The following is a 25,440-nucleotide window of genomic DNA, read 5'->3' as shown; positions in this document are numbered from 1 at the left end:
GATCGAGAGCAGGATTTCTGAGCTGGAGCAGCTGCTTGCCAGCTGGGTGGCCCTAGGCCTCATGGCCTCGGTTTTACCATCTGGAAAATGGGAGTTACACTTATCCACACTTTGGAGCAGGGTTTGGATGGGGGAAGAGCCCCTTAGGGGCCACTGGTATCACTGCCCCTGTTGCCCAGAGCCCCTGTGAGGGCCATTTCTGGCTTCCACAACCATCACTGCCTTTTCTTTTCTTTTCTTTTCTTTTCTTTTCTTTTCTTTTCTTTTCTTTTCTTTTCTTTTCTTTTCTTTTCTTTTCTTTCCTTTCCTTTCCTTTCCTTTCCTTTCCTTTCCTTTTCTTTCTTTCTCTTTTTTTTTTTCTGATTTAGAGAGGAAGGGAAAGGGAGAGAGAGACAGAAACATCAATGATGAGAGAGAATCATCAGTTGCTGCCTCCTGCCTGCCCCACACTGGGGATCGAGCCTGCCACCCAGGCTTGTTCCCGAGCGGGAATTAAACCGTGACCTTTAGGTTCATAGGTCAATGCTCAACCACTGAGCCACGCCAGCCGGGCCACCATCACTGCTTTTCCACACTGGGGATGAGTGTCTCCACACCTGGTGAGCTCGCCCCTTCTCAGTTCCCTTCCCTCTGTCTCTGTCCCTCAGAGTCCTGCTCATCCTTGGAGGCTGAGCTCCCCGAGCACCAAGCTCGCCTGGCATCTTAGGCTGAGCTCTGAGGTGCAGGGCAGGGTGTTGGCCTCCAGAGGTACTCAGTGTGGGTTGGGCTACTCACAGGGGAACCCTTAATCGCAGCCATGGAACCCGTCACTGGAAACCCCGCCCTCACTGAGCCCAGTCAGCCCCACCCCACAGGCGGAGCACCTGGTGCAGGTGAGCTTGTCTCCAGGCCTTCCCAGCCCTTCGCAGCCACACCGCTCCCAGAACCTGGGTCTGCACAGCCGGGTGTTGGAAGGCAGGCCTCTGAGGCCGAGGTTCAGGCTGTCTTAGCATTGATTCCGAGGGAGCCAAGTTCAATCTGCTTTGTAATAAAACGAGGCCTTTGATCCTGCAAAAATGAGTAATTAGCCAGGAGCCAGCAACTTGGCACCCTGGCAGGCTCACAGCCTGGCTGAGCCTATACCCACATGGGCCTCTCGAGCTGCAGGAGGCAGAGGTAGAGGCCGCACTGTGCAGGTCAGGCTCCTGAAGATGCTGGGCGGCTATTTTTGAGGGGTTTGGGGGACATCACCAGGGACAGGTATCCACACGGTCCAGGCTTGGTGCCTGGCTCCTGTCCCCCCATCCCCAGCCAGGGCACCTCGGTGACCGCCTTCTCCGGCTCAGCTTCCCCATCTGTAAACTGGGGCCGTTAGCACTCTGCTCACAGGGCTGGAGTGAGATGCCACGGTGACGTAACAGAACAGCAGGGACACATAGTCCTGCTGGTCCTCTCGCTCAGGGCACTCACCCAGGGCCACCGCTAGTTGGTAGGGTGGCTCTGCAGCCATAGGAAAAGGTGCCCTTTGGGGCAAAATACAACTGACACCTGGAAACCCAGCTCTGCTCACCATACTCCTCCCTGCACAGCCGCCCGGGAGCCTCCTTCTGGTGGCCAGGACTCATTTCTGTGGGTGGCATGTACGTTCCCTTGGTGCCTCATATTCATTCTCTGGGCAATTAGCGAACTTCAGTGCAGAGGGAAGGCTGTGCGGTGCTTTAGTCCCCCTGAATCTTCGTCAGCCCGATCAGGTATCTAACCTTAAACTGTGTGTTTGGCTTGGCTGGTGTTGCTCGGTGGTTGAGCGTCAACCCATGAACCAGGAGGTCAGGGCTCGATTCCGGGTCAGGGCACATGCCAAAGTTGCAGGCTCCATTCCCAGCAGGGGGCGTGCAGGAGGCAGCTGACCCCAACCGATGATTATCTCTCATCATTGCTGTTTCTCTCTCTCCTTCTCCCTTCCTCTCTCTGAAATCAAGAAAAATATATTTAAAAAATAAAATGTGTGTTTGTGAGGCTGACTGCCCTCCAGGCAGCATCTCTCTGCAGGCTGCCCCTTGGCGGGTTTGGATTCGCGGAGCCCCTGCCACTGATGACAGTGGTGACCAGGCGCTCTGCGCCAGCCACAGCAGCAGTCAGAGTCACCGGTTCCAGGGACACAGGAGGGAAGGAGGACAGGAAAAGACAGGAGCAGCACGCTCACTTTAGGGTGGGGACCCCGAGGCCTGAGGAAAGCACAGGCCCTGCACGGGGCCTTGGTGGAAGAGGCTGCCTGGGAACAGGTGTGGACCATTGCAACCCTCACGTCCAGTAAATATTTGTGTTGAGTTTCCTGCTCACCTCAGTGCCCCCTTGAGAGCCTCCAGCATGGCTAACCCTGGGGTGAGTTCTAGCAGTGGGGTCTGGGCAGCCTCATGCCCGCCCCCTACCTCTCCACCCCCAGCCCCCCCAAAGGCTGTGCTAGGGTAGAGCCAAGGCTCACAGGCCCTGCACAAGGGGAGACCCAGGCCATCCTGGGACCCATGTCTCAGGTCTGGCCCTGGCTGGAATGTGGGCTGGGGTCCTTCTGGAAGTATCCGGGCTGTGCCTTGGGCCTTGATCACCAGGTTATTTGACAAAATTCATTTAACCGTTCTCCTGCTGTGTGAAACTCAATGATGTTTGGGATTTGGCCGCTGGATTTGAGCCTTTGTTCCTTTCCCTGATTATTCATTCAACAAACGTTTATGAAGCCTGGCTCTGGGCCAGAGGGTTGGCAAGGATTTGCTCAGGGAGCTCCAGGTCTGAGCATCAGACTTTGAAGACAGAGTTTCACAGACGCTGACATTAAGGGAGCTCCTCTGGGGAAGACAGAGGTGCCATGGAATCAGACCACCCGCCGCCTGGTGGATGGCATGGACTGGGCTGCCCTCTCCACGTGCTAGCTGTGAGCCACTGAACACGGGCAGGATCTCACAACCCAGCATGCACATAGTGTGTGCACATGCACGTGTGCACATATACATACATGCATATCTACATGCTCTGACACCCACACAAACCACATGTGCACACATGCACATGCCCACAGGATGTGCACATAGACATGCATGTACGCAGTGCCTACACATACCTGCACAAGGTACATGCTCACATTCACATGTGTGTGCACACATGTCACCCAAGTGTGTGCATGCTCACAGACACACATGCACACGGGCACAGGCATGCACACACAACAATGCATGTGTTCTCACACACATATGCACACACACCCAGGACTGCCTGAGTATCTGAAGGGTTGGGGACACAGGGTGAATGGAGACTTGTGCCTGTTTCTGCTCTTGCCCAGCCAGGGTGTCCCTCAGCACACAGGGCTTCACTCATGGGGACACCCAGCCCACGCTCCGGCTGCAGTGCCTGACCTTGGCCACCCTCAGCACAGGCTTCTAGCAGACAAGCCCCCTCAGGAGGACAGACTGGAGGGGGTTTGCACGGCTCTGGACGTGGACTTGGGCATGCTAGCAGGGAGGCCCGGGTCCTAGAACAGAGGCTTTGGCTAAGAGCAGGGGCAGCCTGTGGGGGGTGGCCCTTGGCCCCACAAAACTCCTTGTCCTCAGGGACATGTCGGGGAGGGCCTCTAAATTCAGGGCCTGGGCAAGGGTCCTGGTGCTTGGACTGAGGCTGTACTGACATACATTCGGGAACTGAAAAAGAAATTTCACAAAATGATATTTTTACTCCAGTATTTTTTATTCTCTTCCATTTCCCTTTTTAAAAATTGCTCTCATGTGGGACACATCCCAGAGTTTGAGAAACATGAGACAGCTGACATTTCAGGTTCTTCCCACCTCTGAGGTTTGGGGGAGATGGAGCCCTCCCTAAGCACTCATTCATCTTTGCAAGGAGACGGGGAGTACACAAACAAAGGCAGCTCCTCCTTCCCTGCTCAGCCGCCGTCTCTGCGTCCGTGGCACGCAGCCTGGATTGCACCTCCTCAGGTGCAGGGGCTGGTGTTCCTTTTTCATGATGATCAAACAAAACCCAGTATCAGACTAAAGATCTGGAAAATGGATGCAGAACAGAGGGGGGTCCCTTCCTGCTCCTCGAAGCTCCTACTTCCAGGCTCTCAAATGCTTTCTCTCTCCCTCCTTCCCTCCTCACTCTTTCCCTCTCTCTTGTGGGAAAGGGCTGACTCAGCCACTGTTACCCCCCCTCCCCATTTTATACTCACCTTATTCTGTCTTCTGATCATTGTACTATGGTAGTCTCCAGACATACCTCCATCTGGCTCTTGCTTTACCTCTAACCAGCTATTTGTATTCAGTTGCTTATCCTCCTTTGTACGATGGGAGTGCCCTAAGTACTCTCGCAACTTCCTGGGCTGTTGGGAGGGAGTGGGGGGGGACAGTTTTGCATGGAGTAAACAGTATAGACTGAGAGAAGGCTGTGTGACCTTGGGCAACTGACTTACCTCTCTGTGCCTCAGTCTCCTCATCCATAAAATGGGTATGTAATAGGAGCACTTAATCTCAAAGGCCCATTAGTAGGATCGAGCAAGTTAAGATTTGTAAAGCATTTGAATGATGCTTGGCACATACATCAAATGATATTAAATAATTATCTTAAGGTAGTGATTTTCAATTGGTGTGCAACAAGAATTTTTAAAACATGCAATATCTAACTATTTAGTCAGGGGCACTGACCTCTTTTGCCTTAGATTGTCAAATAAAAAAAATGACAATAGCCCTCCTGTGCACTGAAATGCCGTGGGTTCGATTCCCAGTCAGAGCACATACCTGGGTTGTGGGTTCAGTCGCCAGTTAGGATGCCTACAGAAGGTAACTGATCATTGTTTCTCTCTCACATTAATGTTTCTCTTTCCTTCTCCCTTCCTCTCTCTCTAAAAAGTAATAAAGAAAAAAAGGACAACAGGCAATACAATAATAGCTGTCTGGTGTGAATAAATCAGAACTATGCCCTCTTTTTTTGGTCAGATTGGCAAAAAATATATATATAATTTTAGTAATTAGTTTATGTGTGCCATGAGATGAAGAAGGTTAAAAATCGTTGTCTTAAGGGGTTGCCATAAGGAGAAATAAAACCAGCAAGGCTTTAATGAGCAGGCCCTAAGGGCCAGCCAGTGTTTTAAGCATGTGTGTCTTGGGTCTTTTTTTTCTGAGTCATTTTGACCATTTTACAGCTTAGGAAGCTGGGGCTCAGAGACGTTTAGTAACTTCCTCAGGGTCACACAGCCCATAGTGAAGGAGTCAGTGTCTGAAGTCAGGCCAGCTCAGTGGAGGGGGGCTGCTAGCAACGTCCGGGTTATTACTGACATTGTTGCTTGAGAATGAAACAAGGTGATGATGCAGAGCTCGGTCCAGCACGTGGGAGACCAGTTCACACGGCAGCGCGTCCTGTTAGCATCCTTGGGTCTAGTAGTCGGTCGGGTGTTTGCGTGAGGTCACAACTGGCATATGTGCCCCCGGGTGGCCCAGGTGGCTGTGGCGGGCAGAGTTAATGCGGTGCCGGGTCACATCGGGCACCTGGGCCTGCTTTCCCGGAGCATCGCTCTCGGACTGAAGGGGCTTAGCTGGCTCTGGTGTCATTCCCCTCCTGGACCCGGGCCAATAGCCATTTAATCTTGCACTATTATATGTGATTGTGATTTCACCTGATGGCGCCCTGGGTATCGATGCCAAGCTGGCTGGCCTCTTCCATCCTGTGAAAGGGGCGCACGTGTCTTCGCCCGTCCCTGGGATCTGCTCTCCGTGATGTCTCTGAACAAATGCCCAGCAGAGCTGACCAGGCCCTGGCAAGACGCAGCCTTCCGAGAAGCTCCCACCTGTCTCCCACTCTTACTCTCCCCGTTCTGCCTCGGTGGGGACTCACTCCAGTTAACGCTTCCTTTCAGACCATTTCAGGGAAGCGCGCAGTGAAAAGCCATGAAAATCGCTGTCTTCTCAATGTTTCTTCCAGGATTAGATTCCTTTCCGTGTGTGTGTGTGTGTGTATGTGTGAGAGTGTGAGAGAGAGAGAGAGAGAGAGAGAGAGAGAGAGAGAGAGAGAGAGAGAGAGAGAATGAGAGGGTCTTTCTAATCTTTCCCTTTATTCCTTGCCAGTCAGATTCTTAGGTTCTTGAATCACGTCTTTACACCGTGAGCCTGTTTGAATTGTCCTTTTCGATGACTTTCCTGTTGCCTGCGGACCCCTGTCTGGCTCACTGCTGAGTCCCCGGTGCCTAGAACAGTGCCTGGCACAGGCAGAAGCCCGGGCAAATATTCTAACGTGAACTGCTGGGTCTGTTTTGTTCTTTGCCACGCCCCTGCCCCGAGAACACCAGCGCATCTCTGTGCTCAGCCTGGGGCTTCAGGACGTCTAGGGGGAATGTCAGTCTCAACAGGTAAACGCGCAGCCAACGTAGAAATACATTGTACAAATCGCTCGAAAATAAATGTAAGTGTGCAGAGCCAGCTCGGGATGCTGTGGAACGTGTGAGTTCGGAGCTGGGACTGAGGGACGAGCTGGGTACTTGCTGCGTGTCTGCGGGCTGAGGCCTCATCCTCGCTCGGGCCAGGTGGCCCGGAGGCTGTGCGGCTGGCCCGGCTCCTGGCTCTGCCCCCAGGGGCCCCCAGGCAGGCTGCGCAACCTCTCTGGGCCTCCATGGTCTTTCCTCGTCTGGAACATGAGAACGATAATGGCAGTGTCTACCTCACGGGTTGTTGCGAGGACTAAGTGAATTAAAATATGTGGAAAGTACTTAAAACAGTGCAGAGCGCAAAGCAGATGCTATCCGTGTGTGTATTAATGTTATTGCCATTATATTTGTTATTTTTTCATATGTTTAATGGAAACCTCTTCGGCTGCTGAAAGATGGCTCACCGCTGTGTGCCAGAACATCAGAATCTTTCTACATTTTCTGGGCCCTGAAAACACATAATGTGTTTTGATGTGTAAGTTTCAAGTCAGCATCTGGCGCTAGGACAAGGGGGCGTAGCGATGGCGGCCGGGGCACCGACTTGGCTTGTGAAGGGTCCGAGGACCTCTGTCCCGCAGGCCTGGAGGATGCCTAAGACATACCCACCCTCTCCCGAGTGGAGTCGAGAAGGGCCTGTGGCACTCTCTTGCCCACTGTCCCTGTGCAGGGGGGCGGGTGAGCAGGCGAGGTTGTGTCTGCAGGCCCCTGGGCACCAGCCTCCAGCGTGTCCCTGCTGCCTCCCCGACACCACCAGGCCAGCCAAGCGGCAGCCAAGCAGATGTGATGCCCCGTGAGGCTGTTTGCTGTGGCTGTCACCGTGTTTTCACGTCCCATGACAAACCCGGCCCCGGCGTTAATTTCCATTATAGCCAGTGCACCCCAACGTGTGTTTTTAAAGGGTATAATTTCTATCAGCTTCAATTAGAGCTATTTTTATTTTTGTCACCCTGAAGAATTTCCCTGCGGTTAAGCTGCCATTTTTCACTGTAATACCCCTGGCAAGGGCTGGGGGAAAAATTAATAGTCTAGTGATCACTTAGCTAATGCACTGTCAGTGCTTGATAAACTGACTGCCCTGGGTGAGGCGGCACAGTTCCTTCCACAGTAATTATGTCATGTCCACCTGCAGCGGGCACGGCCCCTTTGGTGGAGGCACAGGGTGGAGCGGAGCCCCACGGAGCCCAGGGCAGAGCCGCCCTCCCATTCCCCCGGCTCTTGCCCTTGCTTCCGCATCTGTCTTTGTGATGATTGAAGCCCACCAGGGCAGGCTTCTGCCCATCTTCCCGCTGTGTGGTGTTTGGCAGGTTGCTAAACCCCTCTGATCCACATTCAGACAGGGAGCGTGTCGTGAGGGTTACTGTTGACAAGCTACCTGACCTCCCCAGCTTAGGACGTCAGAGGTCATGCCAGAGGGTAGGTGGGTAGGGGAAGCATTGCGACTGGTGGATGGGACATCGATTCACAAATGGAGGGTGCCGGCCCTGAGTGGGGAGCTAGCAGGTAAAGCTAGGCACAGACGCTGAAGACACAGGAGGGAGCAGGGACAGGGCTGCGGTGGGATGGACAGCTTCCTTCCACCTAGATCAGGCGGATGGGCCACCAAGCTGTGGCACGGCCAGGCCACCGGAACCCACTGCCAGTATGCCCAAGAACCTGGGCCGAGCTCCAGGGGACCGTGCTGAGAGGACCCACCAGTCCCTAAGGCTGACATCAGTGTGATTGCATTTACGTGACATGCTTGAGGTGAGAAAGGGAGAGAAATGGAGAGCAGGTAGGTGGTTGCCAGGCGTGGGGTCGGGGCAGGAGGAAGGTGGGTATGCTTCCCAAAGAGTGTCGTGGGTGCTGGTGATGGAGCTTCTGTACCGAGGCGATGGATACGGATACGGGAACCCGCCCCCCACCCCCCACCCCCAGTAATATCACTGCGAAGGACGGAACACACGCGCGCAAGGGCAGGTCAGACTGGGGAAGTCTGCACGAGACAGTGAGCCATCGGTGCACCATCCTGCCCGTGACCTCGTGCTGTAGTTTGGTAAGATGTTGCCACTGCGGAAACTGAGTCAAGGCTACGTGGGATCTTTCCGTATTATTTCTTACAACTGCATGTGAGTCTGTAAGCATCTTAACATAAAAAGTTAACATGGCAACAAAAACAAAATCGCGTCTTGAGTCTCCTTGACTCAGACCCTCCGGGCTTCTGTCTCACTTCCAGTGAGAGTCAGAGTCCTCACGGAGACCCACAGACCCCCCTGGAATGTGGCCCCATGGCTTCCCTTCCTCTTCTCCAACCACAGGGGCCCCTGTGCTCTTCCTCAAACACACCAGGCACATTCTTGCCTCAGGGCCTTTGCATAGATTGTTCCCTATGCCCAAAACACTGTTCCCCAGGCCTTCACACAGTTCCTTCCGTAACTCAGATAGCTCCTCCATCAGCTCTATTGAGGACACTGTGCCAGGGCTGGGGTTACAGGGTACCTGGGGAGGGGGGATGACATTCTGGGGAGGCAGAAGCGTAGCCCCTAAACCTGTGGCACTAGGATGAGGGTACTAATGAAAGTGAGCTGGGGGAGCACCTGCCTCTGCCTAGGGAGGGAAGCTGGGGGCAGAGTCCAGGGAAGGGGGGCAGACCCTTGGCTGAGGAGGAGGCAGAGAATTAGGGGGTGACATGTCAGGCAGGAGCTAGGCATAGGGCATTGTGGAGTGGGAGGGCGCTGGGGGGCATTGACAGTGGCTCAGCCTGCCCAGGGAGTCCTCCCCAAGGCCCAGAGAGGTAGACTCACTTGCCTGAAGGCACACAGCTCATAGGCATGGGATTTAAAACAGGCAAGCCAGTTTCTGCATCTGCGCCCAACCCCCACAGGATGCCTGGAGGGGAGGACGGAAGGTAATGAGCTCAGTGGTACAGACAGACACACGTGAGCACCTTTTGACCTTCTGCAGTCCCTCGGGGTGTGTCATGTGGACTCAAGTAGACCAGTGGGCGTGCAGCCCCACCATCCATTCTCCCAGCCCTGCCTGTGTTCTGAGTCAAGCCTCACTCCCCTCCTCCCACAGACACCCCTCCAGCCACACAGGCCTCCTGGCTGCTTCCAGAACAGGGATGAGCAAGCTGCAGCCCATAGGCCACACCCCACCCACATCCCATGTTTGTCCTGAACTAAGAAAGGTTTTTACATTTTTAAATGGTTGCAAAAAAAAAATTGAAGGTAGAACAATATTTTACAACATGTGACAATTGTGTGAAATTCAAATTGCTGTGTCTATAAAGTTTTATTAGAACAGCCACACATTTTTCATTTTCATATTGTCTAAGTCCGTTTAGTGCTACAACAGCAAAGCTGAGTCCACAGAGACCATTTGGCCCACAAAGCTGAAAACACTGGTCGGCCTTCTCAGAAAAAGTTTGCAAACAAACTCGCTGGGACACCCTTCTCCCAGACACCTACCTCCACAGCTGGCACCCCTGTCCCCTCAAGTCTTTGCACAAATATCCTCTTTTCACTGGGCAAGCCTATGGACAATTCTAACCACCCACCCTCCTCTTTAGCCCTTCTGTTTGTCTTTGTGGCACTTCCTACCAGCTGACATGTGAATACATCTTTCTTTATTGTCTCTCTCCCCAACCAGAGTGTCAGCTCCTTAAAGGCAGGAATTTTTAACTGTTTTATTTGCTGCTGTATCCCAGACACAGTGTCTATCATATAGTAAGTGCTTAATAAATGTTTATTGGATTAGATGGATGGATGGACAGATGGATGAACAGTCAGATGGATGAGTGGACATAGGAACAGTTGGACGGACAGACAGATGGCTGACTGCTGGCTAGATGCATGGTTGGTGGAGAAGGTGGGTGGATGTGAGGTGTGACAGATGTGGGCAAATCAAGTGGCTCTTGAATGCCATGGGGAGGGGTCAGAACTTTGGTAGAGGATTTACTCAGGGGGGTTGCAGGTTGAGGGTGGTGTTTAGTAAGACCACTAGGCCCAGGACTGGTTGGGGGTGGAGAGGGCATGGAGGAGGTTGGTAGGCACACAGGCACCGGCAGGGATGGGATGGGGAACCCCAGGAGAGTCCTGCAGTGATTGGCCTGAGCTCAGTCTAGCGCCCGCCCGCCTCCCCCCCTCCCCCCGCCCCCTGCTGGCCTCCTGGAGGTGGCCCTGGAGGCTGATGCCTCCATGTCTCGAAGGCTCTCTTCCTCCACCCTGGAATCCCCAGCGCCACCCACATGCTCTGTTGCCTGGCAGCCATGGGGAGGCACTCTTGCCTCTGGAAACAAAGAACTCCTCCATTGCAGCCCCCTTGAGGGAGGGGCCAGGGTCATGCCTTCTAGAATGTTCCCTTCAGCCACAAAAGCAGCAGAAGCTGGGCATACCTGCCTCTGACCAACTCCTACTGGTCTGCCTGCTGCCAAATATCCTGCCGGCTTCCCTGGGGCCCCACTCTTCTCTGCCAAACCTGCCCAGGTGTGTCTCCTGAGACCGAGTGCTGTTAGCCGCAAACTCCCACTTTACAGCACGCTTCTCGGAGACATCGCGCCCCAACTGCCCATCCCACACAGTGGGCCAAACATTGCGGGTGACTGACCCTTTCTGTGCCTCAGTTGCCTCATCTCTATAATGGGGCTTAACAGTTTCTGACCCAAGGGCTGTCCGAAGGCTTGATGCCTGCAAAGGTTGGCCTGGGGCTTGGCACTTAGTAGGTGCGATGGCTGTGACCACTGAAAGGCCCAACCGTTTTTGCCCCCAGCCTCCATGACCTTCAGGATCATGGTCCTTGTACTCTGGCTTGGAAAGAACGGGGTTCGGTTCAGCTGAACCCAGAGACTCTTCAGCCCTGGCAGCCCCAGTGTCTTGAATCAGGACTTTCTGGTTCTCTCTGTGGCAGGTGGGCTGGGCTTCCCTCGTTCTTCCCTCGTTCTTCCCTCGTTCTTTAACAGGTGCATGCACGGGCTTCCTGTGTCAGGCCTGTGCTGGGTTGCCAAGTTCTAACCCAGGCATCCTCCTGACCCCACCCCCAACCCCACTGTGGGCATGACTCTCAGCACCCCCTTTTTCAGATGAGGAAGCTAAAACTCAGACATTAAAGGCCCTGGCCGGGTGGCTCGGCTGGTTGGAGCATCGTCCCATGCACCAAAAGGTTGGCAACATATACACCCGTCCCCTTTTTCTCAGCTGGGCTCGGCTGCCACCTCCTGAGAAACGCCATTGTCTTCCTCTTGCTGGGATACCCAGGGGAGGTGCCCTGTGCCTGCTGGAAGGGGAGCCAGGCTGGGCCGTCTCCGTCCTCTTCCTGTCCTCTTGCCTCCGTTTCTCCAGCAGTGAAACGCGTTGGTCCTGCTCCCCACCCCCACCCCGGCCCCTCTGACAGAACCAGCGCAAAGCTCCAGGAGGTGGTTCTGTGCACACACTGTGCAGATTGTCCAGGTGGATAGTGGTGACTATTTCTGTCCCCTCCAGCAGCTGCGGTGAGTCATCACATGTCCAGACTGGAAGCCAGGGACAAAGCCTTCATTTTATGTTGCTGAGTCCTGGCCCCTAGGTCTGCTTAAGCTTCTGGGGTCCTCAAGGCTCGATGAGCCTGGCCCCCGAGAGGTGGGAACACCTGGGGGAATTCGGGTGGGGCCCAGTCGCCTGGAGCCTGTGACCCCCCTCCCACGGCGCGCTGCAGCCGGCGCGCCCCTAATTGCTGTCACAGATGTGGCAGCCACCAGCCTCTCCAGCATGATCTGCTGTGTCGTACAAGCGTAATTAGTCCCTGATTACTCATTTACTGGGTGCTGTGTGTATTCCATATCTAATAACTTCCCAATTACGCCGGGTCTTCGCCGAACATTTAATAACCCTTAGTTGTCTGCTTACCAGGGACTGTACATTCGGCAGCTCCATCTCCCCCTGACCCAGAGCCTTATCAGTCCATTTATTGCAGAATTTGGAGCTCTCCGCTTGCCATTACAGAACTGTTACAAGGAATTAAGGGGCATAAAATACTGTTTTTCGACCTCTGACGCACTAGTTCACAGCGCAGAACAGGAAATCCCACCAGAGCTTGCTGAGCACAATGTCTTTGTGGGTGGGCTCTGGTGGGGACCAGGAAAGGTGGAAGAGGGACGACCTCCGTGCAGGGCTGTCCCCTTATTTCCCTTCCTGGCAGATGGCACCAGTCCTGTGACCTGTGGTCCCTGGCAGGTGGCAGAGGTCTCTGCCAGCCCACAAGGTACCCTTCGGCCTTGCCCACTCCCCTTCCAACCAAGGCATGCACCTGCCATGGACGTGTGGGAGGGGGGTGCCCCCCCCATACTTGGCTTCCTGCCTGCGCCTGATTTTTCTTCGGGGCGAAAGGAAGGTGATGCTGTGTTGTTTTGTGCCACTGGGTGCTGGCCTCTCCTCTTCTGTCTCCTACAGTCTGTTCCCTGTCTCATCCACGCTGTGGGCTCTAGGTATTTGACAGAGGACAAAGCACTGGTCCGGAACCTCGGCTCTGACTTTGACCAGCTGGGGGACCTTGGGCAGCTGACTTAACTTCTCTGTGCCTCAGTTTCCTCCTTGACCAAGTGGCAGTTAAGGTAGGGTTCTTGGGAGGATTAAATGGGCTACTGATGTCCGGTGCTCAGTGGGCACCTGGCACATGGTAGGTGCTCAGTATATCGAGGGTAGGCATTACTAGCCCATTTCCCAGAGGCATACACTGAGGTCAGATCAGTCATGACTGGGAAGTCTCGGTCCCAGGTCTGCTCTACTCAGGATCGGCACGGCAGCGTCCTGTAGTGCATCTTGAGCTTATTGGGGGGAAAAAGAGGAGACTCAGGATGATCAGGAAAAATAAGGGAGTATATGACTCAGACCCTGTCCCCCTCACTTCAGGGACCCCTGGGCTGCCTTGGGCCTCAGGCCAGCAGCTGGCAAGGAGCCTAGAAGGCAGTCCTGGCAGCTGGGGCTGAACTGCACAAGGCCGAGGCTGTGAAGGCTTCTCTAACACACACCCCTCCAGGCCTTTGGGGTCCCTAGCCACTGTGCCGTTTTGACTTTTGTTCCTAACGCTTATGCTGTCAGGTCATGAAATCAACTGCTGTTTCTTGAGCACCTGCTATGTGCTAAATAACAGAAATAACATCTAATTCCCCCCACCGTCCCTCTGGGAGGTAGGCAGTCCCTGTGTTATCTATCACTCCCATTTTGCAGAAGGGAAACTGAGGCTGGGAGACATTCCGTCACTTTGCTAAGATCTCCCAGCTGGGGAAAGTGTCCAGGACCCAGTGCCCAGCCCCACCCTGCTGCAAGGAGGCTGAGAGATGGAGTCCGGCTGGGTACCAGGAGGCAGAGGGAAACAGGCCCCAGGAACAGCAACCAGTCCCTGCTGGAGAGAGAAATCCTGAGCCTTCCATCCAGCAACCTCTGGGATGCGATGGGCCCTCAAACTGGAACTTCCCTTGTTTTTAAAAATATGTGTTTTACACATTACAACACAGATGAGCCTGGGAGACATGATGTTGAGTGAAAGAAGCCAGACACAAAGGGCCTGGAATGTTGTAGATTCCATTCATATGAACCATCCGGAACAGGCAAACAGAGACACAACGGAGGTTGCCGATGCCGGGGGCTGGGGAGGGGAGTGGAGAATGACTGCTAGTGGGTGTGAGGTTTCTTCTAGGGGAGGTGAGAATGTTCTTTTATTTTATAAAGTTTTTTTAAAGATACGTTTTTATTGATTTCACAGAGAGAAGGGGAGAGGGAGAGAGAGAGAAACATTAAAGATGAGAGAGAATCATCGCTCGGCTGCCTCCTGCCTGCCCCCTACTGGGGATGGAGCCTGCAACCCAGGCATGTGCCCTGACAGGACCTTGACTTCCTGGTTCATAGGTCAATGCTCAACCACTGAGCCACACTAGCTGGGCTGATGAAAATGTTGTAACATGGAGTCTGGTATGGTTACACAGCTCCACAAATTTATCAAAAGCCATTGAATTGTACACTTTACTGTAAATGAGTGAATTGTATGGTATGTGAATTATATCTCAATAAAAGTTAATTTAAAAAAACACACAATAGAGCAGAAGTTCTCAGTGGGATCTTGTGGACTAATGCAGTTAATAAAATCAAACGGCACTGAAAACACCACGGTGTCCCCCTTGGAGCTGGCACGGTGTCTGCCTTCTCCCCCACGCCACCCTCTCCCTGAACCTACCCTGAGTGGTGCTCAGAGACCACGTATTCCCTGGAGAAAGTGTCACCCCTCGAGAGCCCATTAGGGTGCCCCTTTATGCGCTTTGTCCTTTTCTCGTTAACTGACTTGCTTTAAACGTAATGGCCCCAGTCCCGGGACGTAAAGGAAACAATAGCCTTTATCCAGCTCGGACTATGGGGCCCCGTGAGCTTTAGGGGTGGGGTGGAGGATAGATGTCCCAGGCCTGGTCCTAATAGTATTTTAAATGATGCCTGACCCCAACGGTGGCCCTGGTAGCGAGAAGGCACGATGAATGTGTTGGCCCACGGGCCTGCTTTTTATTAGCGAGGAATGGTAAGTTCGACTCTGCAGGACAATGGCGTTTCTCTCGGCCTCCGCCTGGTCTGTCGGAGAACCTTTGCCTCCACCTAAAACGGGGCTGTCATGAGCTAACCCGTATTCACAGCACTTCCTGTGTCTGGCAGCCTCGCCCAGCCATTAGCATTGACCAGCGGGAAGAGCTAGAACAGAGGAGGGACTGGCATTGGTGCCCTCGTGTTTGTGGCATGTGGCTTGGCACACAGAGTGCTAGGGAGCATTGACAGCTGGGCAGGTACGAGTCTAGAGCCTCGCTGGTTGTATGCGTTATCCACTGCTGCGTAACAAACGACTACAGATTCAGCTGCTTCCAACCCATTATTTATCCTCACACGGCTCTGTGGGTCCTCTGCTCAGGCTGCACGTCCAGGTGTGTCCCGGCTGCACGCCCACCTGCCTGACCCACCTGCAGGTTCATTCGTGTTGTTGGCTGAATTCATTCATCTCTGTGACTGAGGGCTGCTATGAACATTCAGGATTTGGTGTGGGCACACGTGTTTGGTTCTCTTGCATATCTGCCTGGGAGTGGAATTGTGGGGTCATACGATAACTCCAGCTTTGATCTTTTGAGCAATTTCCAGGCACTTCGACGCCATTTTACCATCCCACCAGCAGGGCAGGAGGGGTTTGCTCTGACATGATTTTGATTAGTTGCCAACACTTAATAATCATGAGAGTGCAGCTTTTAAAAATAGATGCCCAGTTTCCTCTTGAAAAATCAGATCTGGCAAGATGGGGCTCGAGTCCCTCCATGCAACCACCCCACTGGTGCTGAGAGGGGCTGCCTGCATTCTCACCCACCCAGTGCCTGGCTCATGGCTTAACCCTCCTGGCCCCCAGCGGGATGTGTGCTTGAATCTCTTGTCCCTCCTAATCCCACTCCTTTCAAACCTGCTCCCCTTGAAGGCCTAGTTCACATTCTACCTGCTCCAGGAAGCCTGCCTGGATTCCCCAGCCCTGTGGAGTCTTTCATTCTGAAATCCCTGCAGAGCTTGTCCTCTGCATCCCTTCACCCGCTGTTCTCTAATTAAAAGCTGTGCATCTCCCGCCCCTGATTGCATTGCAACAGCCAAGTTTTCTCCCAACTACTTGGGTTCAAATCCCAAATATTCCCTGGAGCTGGCCGGACGGGTCATCCTATGACTAATGGCGAACATAGCAGCCCTGACAGTTTCCCAAAAAGATTAGGGCAATGTTGCAAGAGTGTCTGAAACCTGCCAGGGTGGGATCTGCAGCGGGCTCCAGGGTCCCTGCCATGTTGACGACGCCCCCTCCCCGGGTCCCCAGCAAGCCAGTGAGTGAATGAATGAATGACGTGTGCTGGGCCAAGGTGCTGCCTCCTCCTGGCTCCAGCCTAAGCCGCCAGCACGCCTGTGGGATTTGTGGGGGCTGCGGTCTGGGCTGTGTCACCATATGGATCTCATAAATTAAAGCGTTCCCGGAAACGAACGGTAAATTTATCCGTCTCTCGCACATAGGGCTGCTGGGGCCTGTGCTCACCCAAGGAATTCTGAGCCATCCATCTCTCTTAGGCACTCTGGTTTTATAGTCCTAATCCCTGAAAAAACCGGATCAACGTGAAGCTGCTTTTCTGCAGCCCTGCTGGCCCTGGGGCGTATAATCAGGAAATGGGGGTTGCAGGTCCCCGGGACTGGCCCTGAGGTAGTTGTAATTGGTTATTCAGGCCCAGAAACCCACCAGGGGCTTAGTTCACCCTCCTGCCCTGGCCTCTGAGGTCGGAGGGGAGAGCCCCGAATCTGAAGCCCTGCTGACCTGGGCTCACCCCGTCTTGGCATCCTCAGGCTTCTACCGTCTTTCTGAGCCTCCGTTTCCCCAGGTGTGAAAAAGGGATGGGGCAACCAGGAGAGTCAAAGTTAAAAAGACAGAAAGCACAACAGTGGTCGCCGGGGGCTGAGGGAGGGAAGTAGGAAGTTAGTGTTTAATAGGGACAGAGTTTCCATTTGGGATAAAGAGAAAGTTCTGGAATAGGATGATGGTGATGATGGTTGCACAACACTGTGAATGAACTTAATGCCACTGAACTATACACTTAAAAATGGCCAAGATGGTATATTTTGTGTTACGTCTATTTTCCCACAATTGTTAAAATGCGGAAAAGGGGTTGGGGGTGAAGGGGACAGGATGACTACCCCGCTGGGCGAGCTGAAGGTGGGTAGGTTTATCTTTGTAGCTGTAACTACCTAGTAGGCAGTGATTGCCAGCTTCATGCAGAGCCACATGGGCACGGGTAGTGCCAGGGCCTGTGGATGGAACCCGTGTCCAGCGGCCGGCCTGGTGCTCCCGGGCAGGGTTTGCTGCAAGGGGAAGACATTGCACTGGCTTTGCCGGGAACCAAGTCTCCACTGCCCGTCGCCAGCCAGGCTGTCCTGCCTGCAAATGCCTGGCCATCGTGGGGGAGGAAGGTGTTCAACAGCCCATGGGTCCCACCCATGGGGCACCTCCAGGCAGGTATGGCCAAGACTCACCATGTCTACCCTCCTGTCATTCCAGGTCACCTCTGCATCTCTCGAGGCACCGGCAGCCACCCACCCTCCCGCCCGGGAGCCCGAGCCCTGGCTGGGGACCCCAGCGGAGAGCCTGCTCAGAGGCCCCAAGACCGCCCAGGAGCTGGGGCCAGCCCGGTGTCAGCAGAGCAGCCTGGACGGGGCCGGACCAGACCTCGCCGGCACAGGTAGATGCCAGCTCTTTGTATCTCTCGGGCTTGGAGTGGATCGTGCTGCCTTGGCAGGGAGGGGGCCCAAACCCAGTTCTGGCTCAGAGTTCCACTCTGTGAGCGCCGCATTCTGGCTGAGAGCCTGGAGGCAGAGTCTCCCGGACTTGAGTTTGGATGTTTTTGCTTTTATCATCCTCAGGGATTAAACCAAATTGTGATTTAATCAGAATCCCTGCTTCTCAACACCCGCTCATCCTTGATTCACAGACAGCCTTTGTTTGTTGTGCTGTACTTATTTATCTCTGTGTTTTATTATACGCAGTCATTCATTTTAAAAATTAATGTAATGGATACCCATGAACCTGATACCCAGCCCAGGCATTAGACGGTCCATCGACCTTGATGCTCATGCATCCTGCCCCGCCCCCTGCCAGAAGCACCATCTCAAGTTTGCTTTTTCTGTAGCACCTGTGTTTGTCTAACCGTCCTACGGCGTAGCTTTGCTGGAGGTTTGAATTCTGTGTCCCAGGGGCAGGCCCCCCTCACTTGGTGTTCCAAGGTGCGTCTGTGAGTGTCACAGGGCACCGCTCTGTTTCGCTGCCATATACCGTTCCGTGTTGTACTGCTTGGCTCATGTGTGCCCACTCTCTTGCCGCCGATGGCACAGGGGTCATTCCTGGGTTTTTCGGTTGTGAATGCGCCATGTCCCGGCACACAGCTCTCACAGGAGTTATCTCAGCTGGGCCAGGTGGGGTGAGGACATTATCTTTAGGAAGGTACTGCCCACTGGTTCCCGCTGTGGGCATTTCACGCCCACGCTGCCAGCCACGGAGACCCTGTCTGCCCCTCTGGGCACCGTCGGACATCCTCAGTGTCCCGATGACAGAGGCCGGCCCCTCCTTGGCTGATGGCCTGTGCGTGTGGATCCTGAGGCATTGGTTGTGGGGCCTGTGGGCCCTGGGCTGGGGCAGTGAGTGGATCCCAGGGGGGCCCTTTAGCTGGACTCCGGCCTGTGGTGGACACCCACATTCTTATCCAGGAGAGTCCCTTGGGTCATATTTCTGTCAGTTGAGGGGGTTCCTGTGTGTGTCCTGCCCTGTTGTTGCCCCTGAGAGGACTGAGTCCCGAGACCCCAGCCTGCCTTTCTGTGCTGGCCCACTGTGTGGACAGCTGGCTGGAAGCTGGGCTTGTTTGCGAAGTGAGCCAGAGCTGGGAGGAGTCAGGCTAGCAGGTAAGGGGAGCGGGGGAGGGGGTGGCCTGCCCTGTTCTCCTGTCATCTGTAGCATTCATCTCCAAGGCAACCCCAGTACCACCTCTTTCTCTCTGTGATGTGGACTCAGCTAGGAAAGGGGCTGGGCCTCGGGCCAGGGACAGACCCTGCTGACCAGGAGCTTATGGGCAGATGGGGATGAGGTGGTCAGGTGGCAAGGGGGGGCTTGCAGGTGGTGGGCAGGGATGCTTTAGGGGGAGACATTCCCCCGGCTCCCCAGCACACTCAGAGCCTTGGATGAATGTCTTCTCCCATTCCATGCCTCAGTTTTCTCATCTGAGAAGTGGGAATGAAGGCAGGTGTGAGAGTAATTAACCGGGACATGAAGAGCATTCAGTGCAGGTCCTGGCACCCTGAGTGCCCACAGAGCTGGCTGGTGTCAGCGCTATTGTTATTATAATGCCTAGTTACCCAGCTGACGCCTCCTCCAGGCAGCGTGGAGCATCCCTGAGGCTGTTACCATGATCTGCCTCCACCCAGCTGCCCCTCAGCTCTGGGTAATAGCCTTCAAACCATGACCCTCAGGGACACTACCCACCCTCCCGGCTGGCACACACAAGGCCCAGCCCCCTGCCCTGGGGCTGCCTGGGGCAGGGCAGGGGCACAGGGCTCACGTCTGCCAGCTGCTCCCCATCAGGCTGCAGCCCTGCCTGGAGAGTAGCGGGTGCAGCTTCACAGCCAGAGACCCGCCAGGAGCTCCATCCTGCTGTCAGCCTCTCCCGGGGAGGCCGCTGCTGCTCAGAAACGTGACAGTGACTAATGGTTTATTACACACCTGCCACCTCTCATCCGGTGGGCGGGCACAGCCCAGGGCCAGCTATGCACTGCCAGCTGCACAGCGGGCGGGCACAGAGGGTGAGCACGTTCAGACATGTGGACACACACAAGCGCAGTGACACACAGGGACGGACCTGGCAATGCCCCCCACACAAGGATACCCGCACAAGCATGCAGATACACACAGGCACATACATACAGCTACACACGCACACACGGGCACCATGATTCTCTTATACACACACACACACACACACACACACACACACACAGAGGCAGGCAACCCTGTCGCTTCCTCTCTCCAGAGCTCTGAGTCCCTCTGTCTTCTCCACTGTTCCCCCTGCCCCCTGCGGTGATGGCTTCCACCACAGTATGAGCTGGGGCAGGGCCTTTTGGAGAAGGACAGTGGGCTGCGGTCAGGTCAGGGGATGCATCTATTGCCTTAGAGCGTAATTACCCATTGCAGTCCGTCAGTTCCCCATAAATGTCTGGTACGTGGGGACAGCAGCATTTGCCATGGGAAGGAAGCTGTCACACCAAGAACCCTTGTTGTGGGCCTGGTGGTTCGGTCAAGGTGAAGGCTGTGCGGCACAGCTTTCCGAGTGCCCACCTGGGGTGTGGTCACGTGCTGGCTGCAGGGAGTGTCGCTCCAGGGCTGTGGGGGAACTGGAAGGCAAGGCACAAACCTTGGACTGAACATCTTCTCCAGCCGGTGGGAGAAGGGTGCAACCAAACTCGTGCCATGAGGCATCCTTCCCTTGTAGGGCAGCAAGCCCCCAGCTCAGCGCTCTCCAATCTTCTTCCGCGTTTAGTCAAAGGAAGCTCCATTTCTCATGTGTCACTTGCATGTGGTATAAAATCCAGCGAGAGGACACTCCTAATTCATCATCACTGATGGGAACAGGCAATCCTGAACAATTGTCTTGGTGCTGTCGCAGCCTCCGTAGGAGACGTGCAGCACCATCTGGGGATAAGCAGGGGCGTGGCTTGGTGTCGGAGACCCAGGTTCAAGTTCCTAAGTCTCGGCACTGCCGATTCCCAGCCACAGGACTTCCGCGAGGTTCAGAACATTCCCAAAGCTTAGCTGCCCGAGTCAGTGTGATACAAATGAAATCTTCCTTGTAGCTTAATATCGGTGATGGGAAGAACACCAAGGAGGCACCCAGGGCTGCCGTGCAAGGTTGTGCAGGTTACACACTGCACAACTCCAGGGGGTGCCGTTCTCATTGTGGTCTCTGTAAGTGCTCCCTGCATGGCCGTTAGGGCTGCCCTGCTGCCTTACTGAATGGTGGTCCCATAGTTGTGCCACGTGGGCCCTGGATGTCCTTTCTGAGCTATGGGACGGCTTTAAACGTGGTTAATAATATCGTCATTAGCCCTGGCCAGTGTGACTCAGTTGGTTGGGCATCATCCCGTGCACTTAAAGGTTGCCTGTTCAATTCTTGATCAGGACACATGCCAGGTTGCATGCAGAAGGTAGCTGATCTGTTTCACTATCACACCAATGTTTCTCAATCTCTCTCTCTCTCTCTCTCTCTCTCTCTCTCTCTCTCTCTCTCTCTCTTCCCCTCCCCCCCCTCTTAAAATCAATAAAAAGTCTTTTAAAAAATAATGTCTTTATTAATTGAGATAGTGGAAACTGCAAACCCTCTGATGGGGCCAGGGTCGGGTCACAGAAAACCAGGCGGAGGTGAAGTCTCCAGTTAGAGCCACGTTCCTAGGGCCTGGGCGTTGAACGTTTATAGGAGCCGACGTCCATCCTGGGCCCACTTCGTTTTCCTCCTCCTTTCCCTGTAGCCATGTGTTTAAATGAGTGTGTGTTGGGTGTGCTTAGGGTGTGGACGTCTTCGAGCGTGCAGACCCCTGAGTACAAATCCTGCCTCTGCTCCTTCCGGGCTTTGGTTTCTAGGCAGACAACCTCTCTGTGCCTCAGCTCCCCCAGTTTTGAGGCTCTGAGAGCTGATCCATGTCCAGTGCTCAGCACAGTGCCTAGCACATGGGAACGGCCGAGAGCACAAGCTGGTGACCACCCGAAGTCCTGGCCCCACAAAGGCCTTTGTCTCTTTGTTGGGCAAACAAGCTCCCAGCTGGCCAGGGTTGGGTCTCCTTGGCCAGGAAGGCAGGGCCTCCACTTGGGTACTTGGCTCAGGCCCCCAGAAGTCCTTGGCAGGTCTCGCTTGGAGCGGGTACTGGTGCTGAGTGCTTTGATGAAGGCGCTGGAGGACTTCGGCCCCTGCTGCCAGGCGGCAGCTGCTTGGAGGGCACGGGCGGCCGGGTTTGGCCGCAGCCTCTCCAGCCCAGCGGGTAAGCCCCCATCTTCCCAGCTTTAAGGGAAAGGCGTCTTATGCAGCACGAGCACCGCCCTTCTCTGTCACTCCTCTCCCCTGTGCGTCTCCAGCCACGCTGGGATCCAGCGTCAGTTTTCTCTCCGACTGGGGCTGTGTTTATCTTCTTAGGAGCTTCTTGTGACACTGGGGAGCTCAGAGCTTGCAAGTCGGGGCAGGAGGCCTGGAAGCCTAGGCAGGCTGGAGGCTCTTCACTTATAAGTCGATCTCTCCCCAGAAGCCTCTTCGAATGTTGAGTGGGACTTACTGTGCTGGGCCCCCTTCCGTGCTGGGCCGTCCAGACGCTTCCCGCCTCTCTGTGTATTACTGCTCCTGCTTACCCAGGTCTGGTGGCTTTCAGCTGGTCCCCTTGGCTAGTGTGTGACTGTCTGTCTGACTGATTCAGATTTCCATGAAATAATAAAGAAATGAACTTGGGCAACTTAATAAACTGATAAACTGAGCATTGACTTAAATGCAGTTCATAATGGCACAAAGATAAAAGCGGGCTACTAGTATATACCTGGCACAGTTGCTGTTAAGGGGGGCTGTTTGCCTTGGGGTCTAATTTCTTTCCAAATAATTTGTGGTCAAGATTTCAGGTGGAAAAGAAGAGGTCGGTGGAGCCACAGATATGACTGTTCAGGGACTCTGCATGGGGTGCTGGAGCCCCGTAACCACGCACAGGCCAGCCCTCCGTGGCTACCGCACTGTGGCGCACCTGTCCGCCACCGGCCGGGTCTGTACCTGCCCACTGGCCTGCTTTCCCCTCCACAGGGTTCAAGCTGATAAGCTGATAAGCTGGCCCTCGGGGACCTGCGCTGTCACAGTTTGGAATCATATGGGTTAAATTGGCTCGAAAGCATCATTTGTAATGCTCCGGCTGTGCCCACACCAACTTTCACTCATGTCCTTCTAATTGAGAGCAGAAACCATTTGAAAATTGGGCATCTCTCCCAGCGCCCTTTGCTTGTATCTTCACCAGGACACCAGCCCAACGCAGTTATGATTACTCGTTCGCACATCTGTCTTCACCTCTGTCCTGCCCTTCACGTGTTCATTTGTTCACAGATATCTCCTGAACACCTTCAATGTGCCAAAGACTGCATTGGACACTGGGGGGCACATTGGTGCACAAAAAAGACACAAAATCCTGCCCCCAAGAACTTTGATTTAAGAGAAAGGCAAATAACTCACAAATAAGCAAGTTAATGTGTGATACCAGGTGGTGACAAGTAGGGTAGGAGACGTGGAGACATGAGAGCTGTGACTTTAGAGAGGGTGGTCCCAGAGGGCCTTGCTGAGGAGGTGGCATTAGGCCAAGAGCTCCAGCCTAAGGGACAAGCAAGTGCCAAGGCCCTGAGGCAGCCCGTGCTCAGCACACTCGCCATCTCCACGAAGGCAGGAACCGTACCTTACTGTCCTCTCTATCTCTCCAGTGCCTGGCACGGTGCACATAACAGCTGCTCTTGGTGCTTGTTGAGTGAATATACGCTTTTCAGTCAGCTGGTGCTGGGGGGCGGGATAGCGGGGAGAGGTAAAGAGGAAATGGGATTCTTATCAGCAAAGGGGATGTGTGTCTTCCTGAACTTCCTGGGCCATGAGGGCTGACCTTGCTATATGTCAGGTGCTGTGAGTCTGGGAACAGTTTTTTTCTTAGTCCTATTGGTTTCCTGTGGCTGCTGTTACAAACTACCATGAACTTGGAGGCTTAAAGCAACACAAGTTTATTGAAATTAAGGTGTCGCAGGGCTGTGTTGCCAGGGGAGGATCGGTGTCCTTCCTTTCCTATCTTCTAGAGGCCGCCTGCATGCCTTGGCTCATGGCTCCGCATCATTGCAACCTCTTACTTCTGTTCTCACACTTCCTACAGCCTCCCGCCCCCCCCCCCCCCCACTTCTTGCTTTTAAGGGCCCTTGGGATGGCATTGGACCCTCCCAGATAATCCAGAATAATTTCCCATCCCGATGTCCATAACGTAATCACAGCTGCAAAGCCCCTTCTGCCATAGAAAATGCCACTTTCACAGGTTACAGGAATTAGGACGTGGCTATCTTAAGAGGCCATTGTTTGACCAGCTACACTAGTCATTCTGCCGGGCTGAGCAGGCCATATGCAGCCTGCAGGCGTGGGGTCCATGCTCACGACAGAAGAGCAGGCGGGCTGGTGAGGACTGCCCCGGAAGCAGGAATTTACTGAGTGCTGACTTTGAACCAGACACAGTTGTAGGCGCTTTGCCAGGACTGGCCCTCAGGCCTCATGGCCGTTCCGCCAGAAAAGTCCTGATTTAACCCCAGCAGGAGCGCCTGGGCCACTCTGAGTCAGCGGGAATGCGGGGATAGCAGCACCTTCCGCACGGGGTTGTTGCTGTGAAGATGACCTCAGTTACTAACCGCGTTTAGAACAGGGATGGGGGTCCCCGGGCCACTCTGGCTGGGGGTATCCTAAGAAGGGCTGGGTTCTCAGTTACCGTCTCAGGCGCAGTTTGGTGTTTGCCCAGCAGGTGGTGCAACAAAGCACTGGGAACATGGCCAAAGGCACAGCCCTTGGGCCGCCCCTACCCCAGTCCCCTGGTCCAGCTGCCTATGCTGGCTGTGGGAGAGCTGATTCACCAAAAGACCCAAATAAGGTTCTCCCGTGGCCTCCTACCACCACACCCCAGGAAGCAGCCTGTGGGCCCACCTTCGGGCACACACTGAGCACCCTCCTGGGCCCAGCCTGTGCCATAAAGCAGCTGAGCCGTGTTCCCCACCCCCAGGAAACGCTGAGCCCTTCTGCCCCCAAATAGGCCAGATGAGTCCTCACAAGGGGCAGAATGGCAGAGAAAGTGCAGCGCAGCCAGGAGGGCTCCAGGGAGGAGGCAGCACTTGAACTGGGTATCTGGACCCTTGAAGGCAGAGAGGAGGTCTCTCAGGGAGGAGACCAAGAGCTAAGTCCCAGATGATGGTAGGCCTCTTCCCTCCCCCCACTGGCCTTCATGTCCCTCTCCAAGTCTCCCATGGGAGCTCGTCTGTGGGGCCCCAGACACCACAGGTCCGGGGCAGGCCCTCCCTGGAGTTGCCCCCCGAGTCTGTGGCCCACCCTGCTCTGCCTGCTCATCAGCCCCCTTCTCGCCCACAGTCCCTGCATCCTCCTGCCTTCCCTTTCCTGTTACAGCCCCTCCTCCCACAGGGCACCCGAAGTCCCCTTCGTCCAGGGCGTGGAGCCTGCGCCCTCTCCTTCCACCTAAGCTGAGCTGTCCCGGGCCCTTTCTCTCTGGCACTTGCCCTTGGCATTGATGACCTCCGGGAATGCCCACATGGATGGCTCCTGCTGCTTGGGGAACAGCGGAGCACCTCTGGGACTGCTGCCTAGCGTATGGCAGGTGCTCAGAATAGACTGTTGAATGATTATGTGGATGAGCAAAGGCGCCCTTGATCGG

General features: G+C 54.6%; 1 protein-coding gene across 4 annotated transcripts in view; it reads left to right on the top strand.

Annotated features, from left to right (window-relative positions):
• GSE1 (Gse1 coiled-coil protein) overlaps positions 1 to 25,440 on the top strand; it is a 416,147-nt gene that overhangs the window by 138,266 nt on the left and 252,441 nt on the right. For all 4 annotated transcript variants that reach the window (XM_036346653.1, XM_036346652.1, XM_036346654.1 and 1 more), the window contains exon 2: positions 17,486 to 17,666. In XM_036346653.1, coding sequence (XP_036202546.1) covers positions 17,486 to 17,666 — 181 coding nt within the window. The remainder of the gene's footprint in view (positions 1 to 17,485; positions 17,667 to 25,440) is intronic.

The sequence above is a fragment of the Myotis myotis genome, unplaced genomic scaffold (assembly GCF_014108235.1).
Source record: "Myotis myotis isolate mMyoMyo1 unplaced genomic scaffold, mMyoMyo1.p scaffold_m19_p_19, whole genome shotgun sequence".
Classification (NCBI taxonomy): Eukaryota; Metazoa; Chordata; class Mammalia; order Chiroptera; family Vespertilionidae; genus Myotis; species Myotis myotis.
The sequence above is the reverse complement of the archived record's forward strand: the minus strand, read 5'-3'. Positions and strand labels throughout refer to the sequence as shown.